Here is an 11,922-nt window from a genome sequence, read left to right as displayed (position 1 = left end):
AATGTGGTTTGTTTTAAGCTTGGCATTGAACAGGGTTAGTCTTTTTTACTTTTGGGCATGTGATTTTTAGCTAGGCAAAAATGAATGATGACATGTTTGTTTGACTTACCACTTGAGACATGATTCATGCAATGGTGAATTGATGCCTTATCATGCAAGAGAGTGGTTTGCTTGAGATTTACGACCTTGCTGGAATGACTAGCATGCTTCATCTTGGTACTCCTGTTGTATTCTTGGACTCTATGGCAAGCTAAAACCTGTAAGAACCAAGGCTCTTGTTTTAAGCTCTTAAGTTGGTGGGCCAAAATCAAACCACCATTGAATGGAAGATTCAAGAAGTGGGCTCTGGTCATTTCTTGGATTCAATTTGAAGAATGAAGAGCATCCAACTCTGCAGAAACATAAATCCCTTATGATCATGAGCGCTCTTGGGCATTTTTGGGACACAAGGAACAACTTGCACTTCCGGCATTTGGGTGAAGTGGTCCTTATGATTGAAATCTTCACTGTCATTTAAAAAAATCAAGATTGGTGGGCTGTGCCTGAGGATGGACTATGACATTGGAGTCAAAAAGAAAGCCATTAAGCAAGCACTTGGAAATCTCCCACCCTTGGGGAAAGGTGATGGGCATAGGTAACCTGGTTTTATACCCATTACTCATGTTGGCAACCGACTTTGACTTTGGGAGTGGCTCAGTGTGTCAAAACCTTAATGCTTTTCATGTTGGGGAGTGCACTCATTTTGAGCACAGGAGATATGGTGTTCTTGTCTTACCTTCCATCCTTTGAAAACATTGATTGGATTAGTGTGGAGTTGCATATGCTACTTTTCCACTACATGTCACAGTACTTCCATTGCACCTCCAAGAGCTTCAAAGGGTTGGGAGAGTTGGTGCCTGGGTAAGGCTTGTTGAGTTCAACTCTTTTTGAGACTAGCTAAATTCCGGCACGATGTGCGGTGCAACTTATTATTAGTTTTCTCCAATATTTCAATAAGTTTGTCAAGAATCTTGTAGGTTAATTGGTTGGCAACTCAATTTCCAATAGAAACATTCATGATTCATATCCCAAAACTATATAAAAAAAAAATTTTGAATAAATTTTATTCCAAAAATTGTAATCTTTAGTTATTTTATGGACAAAATAGAAATCACACACTATATACATATGTGTGTGTTCACAAATTAAAAATTGCATGATATAGTGGTTAATAATAATATAGATAAGTCTGTTTCATGCCTACTAAAAAAATGCATACACACATATATATATATTGTCAATTATTGTCAATTGTTCTTTACTGCTCAATCTAGCTACCTAATGAGCTATATATCATTGGAGCACTCTTTCGTCCCAAAATTTCAAATAAGGTTAGATTTATCATAAATGACACATGTCAAGCCATTTCTAATGTGTTTTTTCAACTAGTTTTTATAAAGAGTTCAAATCTTCTGTCCTACTTTTATAGAATTATATTACAATAAAATGGTAAAAAATTATAAGTACTTTGTTTCTTTCTATTACTTAGAAAAAAAAAAAAAAACATTAAATAGCAAGCCAAATATACATCTAGATTTTAGAGTATCAATAACTCTTAATTGCGGTGTGCAAATTTGAAATCAACTAAACTTCACATAAAAAACAGAGTTAAATAACAAGCTTGCACCCATATATGATTTATACAAAAGGCTTGCCAAGCCCTTCATCATCAGATACGGTCCAAAAAAGGAGGATAGGGTTCTTAACTCTGTGTTTAGTGTCATTCCATTCCAGTGATGCTGATAAACTGGTAACATTGTTCAATGGTGGCCCCTTTATCACAACCATGAAAGATTTTTTCTCGTTCAAGTGACTAAAAGCTAGTTGGTTCGGAACAACAGTGACATCGAGAACTGCTGGCGCCTTGACAATTGCCTTGTATATAGAATTTCTAGAGCCCACATTTGTAACTGTCCTATGAAAGATGGCTGATATGCTAGAGTTAGTGTTACTAAGTTCCAAATACATGGATGGGTAATTTAGGGCATCATGTCCTCCAATGTTAGGGACACTTGAGCAATTTGTTTTCCCTTCAGTGAACAATCGTAGAGCTGTCCCGCCGTAACCCTCATTACATAGGAAGCGGATGTAGTCGTACATTGACATGTCATAGACCAAACCGGGATCCAATGCTCTAACTGGGTCGATTTGGCCAGCCCCATAGGCTAACTCAGCTTGGACATTTTTGATTTTCAATTCAGATGCTGATCATCAATTAAGAAGAAGCAAAATTATAAATAAAACACTTTTTTTTGAAACCATAAATAAAACACTTAGAAAGCCTAACATTGTCACACTAGTTTGTAAGGGTAGTGCAATAAAATTTGTAGCATCTCTAACATCACTTATAAATAAATATTATTAATTTCTTATTAGAAAATAATCCTCTCCATTAATAGCAGAGAAATTCCATTTCACAATTAAGATTTGAATTAAATAGTCACAACATATATATATATATATATATATATATATATATATTTATATATATTAACATGTGTAATATTTACTCTAAACCAATTGGCATATTAAATATTGACAACATGGCTGGTAAACAACGAGCCATGTGATTGCATTGGAGAATTTCAATTAAACACTAATAACCTCAAATTGACACCATTTAAGTAGCGGTTCTTGTAAAGTGGCACTAATCTTTAACACATCATAAGTAAAAATGTGAGAATTAAAAGGGACTAACCAGTTGTCATTAAGGCCGATTTGATTGCAGTGGGAGACCAATTAGGGTGGAATGATTTAACATAGGCAGCGGCAGCTACCACATGAGGGCAAGACATTGATGTTCCAGAAACTGTATTATACACACCAAATCGGTTGTCTTCAGGATCCCCAGTCACTGATGCAAGTTTAGAGTAAGCAGCTAGAATATCTATTCCAGGTGCCATAATATCCGGCTGCAAATCAAACACAATTTAAAACCCTCATTCTAGTATATATGTTAAAAACAATAAAAATACACAAATTTATGCCTATAATGGTAATCATTGCAAGGGTTACCTTAAGTATGGTGGAAGAGAGTCTGTTCGGACCTCGAGATGAAAAGGAAGCCACAAAGGGTGTCGCGGCATTGCGTACTGTTGTAGACTTGTATATGACAGCCCGAGGGGCTCTGAAAGTTTTACCAATGAAAAAAAAAATCCGTAAAGAAAGTTAAAATATCAATTAGAAAATAAAAATGTGTAGAATGAAAAAAAATGTTTCCCCATACTTACCTGGTTGAGTTAACATATTTCTCAATTTGATTACTAACATTAGTGTCAATCAAGGCAACAGGGATGACAAATGTATAGCCCACATCTAACTGTTGTGGGAGAGATATAATCGCCCCCAACCCACCTATGTCCTTAATGTAATCTTGAGTTAGATCTCCTTGGCATAGCACAATCTTTCCCTTGACCTTATTCGCGTCCAAACTCCCTTCACCACACAACCTGCCCAATTCTTTAATTGATTAGCGCTACTAATTTTAGCAGTCTGACTCTGAATATATATTAGTTTAGGTGATCTTCAATTAAATCTGAAATAATAATCCTGCTCTAATATAATCTAAGTGTATGTGTGTGAAACTCTTTTCTAAATATTTGAACTCTAGTCCTTGCCCTTCTTCCCTTTACCCCACAAGAACTTATACTTGTAAAATGATGATCATCGTGTCAAGGGTACATGTCAGTTAAAATTCCTTTTAATTACCAGGGATTTTGATTTCGTGGTAAACTTCCATTGACTGCTATTACCGCAGTGGTTAGAGGGTACATCCGTTTATTTGGTGAAAATGTGTTGACGGAAAATCCCTGTTATAAAAAGCACCAGTAAATGTATATGTTAAAATCATATATATTGGGATATATTTAGAAAACCAATACACAAATCAATGAAGAAATATTGGACTCATTATTAAATATTATAGAACTCAAAGACTCATCAAATATTAGAAAGAAGTAACTTACATCAATCTTCTCAAAAAAAAAAAGAGAAAAAAAAGGAACTTACAGAAGTTTTTATTCCATTTCCAACTTCAATCGGAGTCCTAAACTGCCTATCCATGCCAGAAGCACCAACAGTCAATATCCAAGGAGCTGTGTTCTCCACAGTATAGAAACTTGGGCCGTTATTCCCAGCTGAACATGTTGTCAAAATCCCCTTCTTCATTGCATGAAAGGCACCGACCGCAAGGGGATTTTCAAAATAGTTTCTTGAATCCCCTCCGATGGAAATTGATATCAAGTCAACTCCATCACTAATGGCATCATCCAATGCAGCCAACATGTCTATATCACTGCAACCATCTTCCCAACACACCTTGTACACTGCAATGCGTGCTGATGGAACCCCACCTCGAGCTGTGCCTTTGGCTAAACCGTATAAGCTCGCCCCTGCTATCGAGGCACCTGCTATGATGGACGAAGTGTGACTGCCATGACCCTCCTCATCTAATGGGGATGGACTTGGGCTGGGAATGATGGAACCATGGTGGTAGAACCTTGCACCTATTACCTTGCTGCATAAAATGGTGAATGGCTTGGAAATTAAATGAGACACCGATGCATGCACAGAAGTAATATTAAAAAATACAACATTTTTTTTTCAAAATGGTTGATATGATACTTTATGATTGGAGTAAAATTAATTTCATTTAGATTCATTTAACATAATTTTTATTGTGCATCTCCATATTAACTATTGTGAAAAAAAAATTAATTAATCAAATATTGTGTTACTAGACATATTGTTTTGTGGTAGGTCACACTCTAGGAGAGAGATTGAGATTGTTTACTTGTTACAGCCAGTGAAGTTGCCTTTGACTTGGCATGTACCCTTCCATTTTGATGGAGGCGGTCCTAGTCCTTTGTCGTCAAAACTTGGAGCATCGATATAAATTCCTAAAAAATAAGGGGAGGAGAAACGAAAGATTAGAAAAGTGATTAAAATTCCTCTACAATGACAGGTAACATGGAAAAGTCAAAACTCTATGAGAAGTAATCTTAACTTAGTACCTGTATCTAATACACCAACAATAATATTACTTTCAATTTGATGATTTCTCTTCACTGATTGAGGCACTCCTAAGAAATCCCATGATCTTGTGGTATGAAGTTTTTGCATTTTGCTAGGAAACACCGACACCACATTTTCATTCTCTGTAATGGATGCATATATGTAAATAAATTACATAATACAATCACCCCCCCCCCCCCAAAAAAAAAGAAAAAAAAGAAATGATGTGTAGCATGAAGTTTTTAATATGCACCTTGTAGTCTTTGTACTTCTTGTGGCAATAGGTTTGCTGCAAATGCATTAAAACTCTTTGTGTAGCTATATATTCTGGACTGTTGGGCAATATGGTCACTAAAAAACGGCAATACTCAATCGTTCAATTGTCAACCCAAATGTTACAATTTATTGCATGCTAGATGTGATGTCATATCATATATGGATTACACCCTTAAAACTAATTTTATATGCATAGAAAAGCCCGATGCTATACATATTGATAAGCTCCTAAGTCTTAAGTCCCAGCCATTATGGAACCCTCCCCACCACCAAATCTTTTACCCATGTATGAATTATACTCTACCCAATTTGTTATATGTATAAAGTTGAACGGTTGGAATGCATAATTTACTTTCCATGAAAGTGAAGACCAAATCAAAATTAATTGGAAGAGAAAAGTTTGGGATTAGTGAACAAATTAAGGGATTGATTGCAGTGGTGGTTTCAAGAATTTATTTCAAAAAGGTCATTAAGAAACTTAAAGTAAATAAAATTTAATAAAAAAAGAACTTAAATATATCAAGTTATTGATAAGAAATAAAAAATATATACAAATACATGAAGTTTTACAATTTCCTTCTACAAGTCTTTGTATTTTGAAATTGTTACGTGATAGTTCATTATCTATTTTCAATATGGGTAGATGTGACTATTTTATTTTGTTAAATTTGTACAACATTTTTATTTTTATGCATTTGTCTTTGTTTTTATAAAAATGTTTTGAACTAATTGACAAAACTCAACTCACTATATTAACACACTTATTCATGCAAAAATAATACACTAAGTATCTACTTAACCAATAAAAAGCTTGAACATTCCTAACTTTAGTTTTTTTTTTTTTTTTTTCCCTTGAACCACTAACTTTATGACTAAAAGTTTTGGGATGCACTAATGTGTGTTTTTGTTTGGTTTTAGACTGGACTAATCTGTGATCAAAGTATGCAATAATATTTTTAAAGATATTTTGAACTAATAAAAAATATTATATTATATATATATATATATATATATATATATATATATATTTACAAGTCAGGGGGTTGATTTGAACCCCCTAAGGCCTATATGCCACCACCCCTAATTGATTGCTAGAGAAAATTATGGGATTGAAACAATTAATATTTAATATGCAATTCAAATTAAGATTATATTTTATTTTTGTATGTAATTCTATTATAAATATGGATTCTATTGTAATTTACTATTATGAAAGGTGTATGAGAAAATATAGTTTTTTAGGCTCGTCTCGTAGATGTTGGTTATTAGGTTGAATCATGTAAACTCTAAATGTTTTCTCTCTTTTCTCTTCTCTTTTCTTTATATCTCATTTACAAATTTCTACATGAACTATTCTAGGTACAAATTACCACAAAAAAAAAAAAAAAAAAAAAAACTATTCCATGTAAGAAACAAATGGAAAACTAGTATTGTTTGAATTAAACATGAGTGGATGTAAGCATGCAATGTTTAGATATTTTGTCATCCCACTTACTCTCTAATAACTGAAGAAAGCATGTTGTGATGAAGCTCAGTAGCTAAGGCTTTTGATTGCAATGCCTCTCCCAAATACACGATGTACGCCTATGTGGTAATGAAAAACAAATTTATGATTATATGAAGGAAATTATAATATTAAATAATATACATAATTATTGTTCATACAAATTATCAAAATATATTCACCTTTCTAACTGTGTCACTAAAGCCATGAGTGAATGACCAATGAAGTTGCGTAGCCAGAAGGAAGAGGGTGATCGTACAAATTCGAACCATTTTTTATTCCTCCTTTGTATGCACTACCGCTCTTCCTTCCTTTCCGTCTTGCTTTCTCTCTTGCTCCTATATTTATAATCAGAGATTTTCTCTTTTGTGTTTTCCTAGTCTGGTGGAGATTTTCAGGCTAAAATGTATGTTCCTGTTTGGGAACAGTTTATTTAACTGAAACTAAGAACTTCTTACTAAAAGTATTGTAAATAAAGATAAAAGTTAGTTGAAATAGTATAGTAGGACCTATAAATAGTATCAAAAAGTGCAGTAGAACTCATGAATAGTAGAAAAATAAGCTAAATAGTAAAATAAGCTGACTTTTTAAGCCAACACCAAATGCAACAATCTTTGAATTTTTCCAAAATTTAAGATTCTTGCATAGACTAATTAATTAACTAAATGTAAGGAATGGGGAGATTTGATGTAGTTTGCTAAATAAATGATACTCCAACAAGGTTTGATTGTGCAATATTAAAAAAAGAAAAGTCATGTTGTCTTTTTTCTATCTTTTGCTAGGTAGGAAAATTAGAATTGGAAGCAGAGGTGTTTAGGTGTAACTTTTTTTTTTTTGAGAAAACAGGTGTAACTTCAATATAATTAGTTTCCCACCGTTTCTTTTTTAGCTTGTCATCCATTTTAAGAAGAGACACTGAAAAATTTTTGGCATTTAAATTTTTTTTTTTTTTTTTTTTTTTTGTGTTGAATTAAGTAAACAATGTTCTATTCCTCAAAATTAAACAATGTATAAAGAGTTTTTTATTTATAAAACTAAAACAAGTGTTAAAACTAACTTCTAAACTCATTGTTGAAGGCTGAAATAGAATTATAACAACTTTATTTACACCTTAACAATTTCATTATGCCACACCATTGTTGTAGCATAAAAAAAAACTTTTTCATAATTAAAAATTGTTTAAAATTATTTTATGGTACAAAAATTGCATTTCATCATTTTATTGAACAAATTAAATGCTTCAGGCAAGATTATGTGACACTTAATGGAAAATTTGGTCGAATGTGATGCTGATGCAAACAGAGAATAATTTTATGGAGTAAAATTTAAATTATGAAACTTTAGAGTGAAAATTCCAAAGAACTCAAACTTTAGGGGTGTAGCTTGTACTTTTGCCTTTTTTTTGGTTATGGAATCTTTGAGGGGTTATAAATTGACTCTATTTAATTAATCAAAATTTTCAAGTTGATTAATTAGTCAAATTACATGCAAATCATATTAAGGACCAATCAAATCACCAAACTAAATTAAATGTAGTGGAAATAAGTTTGACATGGATAATTTGATCACGATGAGGTTTCCTTACAGGCAAAACCTTATTGGGTGAATTTCAAGTCACCACTCTCAAAGAATCCACTAATAAGAAAAAGCGGTTACAAGTACAAGAAATCTTACATTACAAGCCTTTCCTAAAGTACCTTCATACATTAGAACCTACTTAGCTATACTTGTCTTAGCTCTAATCCCCAATTGGACTTGATCTTGTAGAAGATTTATCCTTCGCATGAATCTCCCTATCCATGACTAAGTCCACAACAACATTTTTGATTGTTGTAGCTTTGCAAAGTTTTTTATTCCACGCTTGGATGAATTGAAAGTAGCTTGGCACACAACCCTAGGCTCACAAATGTCTCAGCAACTCCTATTATGCGTGTGTCTTTCTGTCTCTTTGATGATGGCTGTAAAATATATCTTTTATATGCTCAGGAACCTTAGTGCACGAATTCCTAGAAAGCCAAGTCATAATCGAAAATAGAACTAAACATTTAGGTATCGAGGTTCATTAAATCTTGATAGATTTATAGGTATCGAGCCATGTATCAAAACCTACAAATACAATTTTCCTCGAGCAATCTTGTGTTTTCAATCATACCACTTGTTTATTAAACTTGTTTATCCCAATAATGTCTTCTTGAGTACACTAGAAACTAAGACTCAAATACACATAAAGTGTGTTTTGTAGAAAGATATGCCAACACAAAAAATTATGACCCTTACAATCTTAATCATTTTCTCTTAGATATCATACCAATATTACCACAATTGATGTAGCATGTGCTTGTACCTAGTACACAAAAGTTCTATTTTTATAGAATTTGAGTTAATTGATTAATTAGGTCTTACCCCCTTTTTTAAAAGATTTTGGTTGTAGTTTTTCGTGTGTGTGTGTGTGTGTATGCACGGGAATAACTACTGGATGAGTTCCAGGAAAAAAAAAAAAAAACCAATATTTTTGAGTTGGAGTAGTAAGCAAAAATACATGAAATTAAAAAAAAAAATGATATTGAAAAAAATAGCACAAAGTTTTATTAGTTAAACAGAAGAAAACATAGTTTTTTTATTTATTAGTTTTTTGTGGGAAGGAATAAGAGATAGAATGTTGCATCTCTAGTTTAGTTAGTGTTCTATATAAAGTATATACAAGACAAATTGTAATATATATACCAAAAAATGTGCTTATTGAAAGGTCACAACCTTTCATATTGGATATACCAAAAGGTGCATATTGAAAGGTCATAATCTTTCATACTATATATATTAAGGGTTCCTATTAAATGAAAATATGCCTATTGAATGAAAATGTGCCTATAGACCTTAAAAAATGCATATTTAATGAAAATATGTCTATTGACCAAATACCTAAGTTAGTGATAGGTTTTTTTGTTTTTTTGTTTTTTTTTTTTGGGGGGGGGGGGGGATAAGTCAATGATAGATTGATAGTTGGTTCGGTAGGACATTAGGAGCTTGTACATTTGATTTTAAATCTCATTTTATATCACTAATTTAAATTATTTAATTATAGTCTAATTCTTTATTACTTCTTGAAAAGTTGACTAGATAACATCATTGAGTGGTGACGTAATCACATAAAAGCCCATGAAATTCACCTTCATAAGGACCTCGAGCCACAAATCGCACCCTACAAGACATTTTGTGTTCTAGCCAATAAACTCAAGTTGGTCTCTCATCCTCCTTGGGCTTGAGGGAAGTTGCTAGTTGTACAAATTTATTGAGTTCTAGGCCCACTTTAGGTTAGCTGTCTATCACTCATATTACATGTACTGCAAACAAATTTATACATAAGCCTTCCTATATAAAAGCTATTTCCTTGAATAGTTTTGATCATCGAATATAATGGAGTTGCTTTCACAATTCTAATAGTGACATTATAAAAAATATAGAATGTAAGAAATTAAGAATAGATCGAGATCTAAAATTAGGTGATATAATGGAAATTAAGGTAGAGAAAGAGTTTTATTTTTATTTTTTAGGGAAAGGTTGAGAAAGAGTTAATCCAAAAGAAAAGTTAAGGTTGAGAAAGGGAGTACTCTAAGATGTAATAATCTAAAAGGAAAATATCAAAAGGAAAACAAAAAATTATAAGCTATTAAAGTTAATTTAAAAAAGAAATAATAAGGCAACTCATGTCACAACAACAATATTATAATATTTTTTTTTCTTTTATGTTATGGGTAAAAGTTGGCACCTTATTTTTTAAAGACGTGCTACATTTACAAACACTTTACAACAAATTATAAGTGATAAGTTGTTACCAATTCTAATTTGAACCCATCACTTAACTTACTTTTTTGCCCATCAATAGCAACCAATGATAACTTACCACTTAGAATTTTGTGTGAACATAACATTTCTCTATTTTTGAAGGTTAATATAGTAAAACTTCTAACATAGAGAGAGAAAGAGAGAGAGAAGAGTGAACAAAAGGAAGAGAGAAAGAAGATCAGAGGATTATATTATTAGAGTTTCTAATGTAACAAATAATATTATTACTAATAAAAAGATCAACTATCTAAGTCAATGATAGTAGTTTTTATTTTTTATTTTTTTATAAAGAAGAAAAAAAGAAGTTAATTTATAGTTAGTTCCATAATAGTAGTAAAAAGACCTAATACCTATGTCAATTATAGGGTGTTTTTTTTTTTTTTTTTTTTTTGTGGACAAGTAGACAAAGTCAATGATAGTAAAAGTTCGGTAGGCAAAATGTGGTAAGATATTAATAATTTTGGCAAAATGTGGTATTTGACCATTTTTGCTTGTCTCAAATTGCATTACTCTTACTTGTAGAAATGGAGAGCCAAGATTCATTTATTAGTAATATGGTAGAATAGATGAAAGGTAAATTTGACAAATATTGGAATTGTTATAGTGTGGTGCTAGATTGTGCCATTGTTCTTGATCCAAGGTATAAGTTATATTTTGTGGACTATACTTTCAAGAAGATAGAGCCAATTAAACACATTGTTGAAATGAAGGTGGAGAGCATTCAAACACAATTTTATAAGCTTTTTTCAGAATATGAATGCCCAAGCCTATGGCCACTACAAATGTTTCATCTTGTGTTGGGAGTTCTAGTTATACTAGCATTGATATGGATGATCCTGATGAAGACATGGAAGATGACATAAGTAAATTGCATTTTGTTTGATATGTGTTGTTCTATGTTTTTTAATAATAAAGATTGTGATGTTGTGTCGTATTATTTTTAATTGCAATATTTTTTAACGATTAGGAATTTGAGCTTTATGAAAGTGGTTGTGGTGCAAAAAAAATAAATCTCAATTGGACTTTAATTTAGAAGAGCCTAGACTTATGAAAAAGAAAAATCCAAAGTTGGAAGTTCTATCTTGGTGGAAAGAGAATTACAATCAGTTTCCAGAGCTCTCTTCAATGGCATAGGTTCTCATAAGCATTACCATAACCATTGTTGCTTTTGAATCAAGTTTTAGCACTTAAAAAAAAAAAAAAAAAAAAAAAGAAGACTCTTACTCTGTATCGAATACATTTTTTGC

At 32.1% G+C, this 11,922-nt stretch overlaps 1 protein-coding gene across 1 annotated transcript; it reads right to left on the bottom strand.

The window, feature by feature from the left end:
• Positions 1–1,677: 1,677 nt before the first annotated feature.
• Positions 1,678–7,104, bottom strand: LOC126724560 (subtilisin-like protease SBT4.15). The gene is made up of 11 exons (XM_050429048.1): positions 7,015–7,104; positions 6,824–6,912; positions 5,306–5,403; positions 5,052–5,195; positions 4,832–4,937; positions 4,048–4,555; positions 3,748–3,848; positions 3,270–3,488; positions 3,055–3,166; positions 2,738–2,951; positions 1,678–2,243 (listed from the first exon to the last, which is right to left on the bottom strand). The coding sequence occupies exons 1-11, from the start codon at positions 7,102–7,104 to the stop codon at positions 1,678–1,680; spliced, it is 2,247 nt and encodes a 748-aa protein (XP_050285005.1).
• Between the last annotated feature and the right edge of the window lie 4,818 nt (positions 7,105–11,922).

Source organism: Quercus robur, chromosome 4, assembly GCF_932294415.1.
Source record: "Quercus robur chromosome 4, dhQueRobu3.1, whole genome shotgun sequence".
Classification (NCBI taxonomy): Eukaryota; Viridiplantae; Streptophyta; class Magnoliopsida; order Fagales; family Fagaceae; genus Quercus; species Quercus robur.
This window is presented reverse-complemented; position numbering and strand designations above follow the sequence as displayed.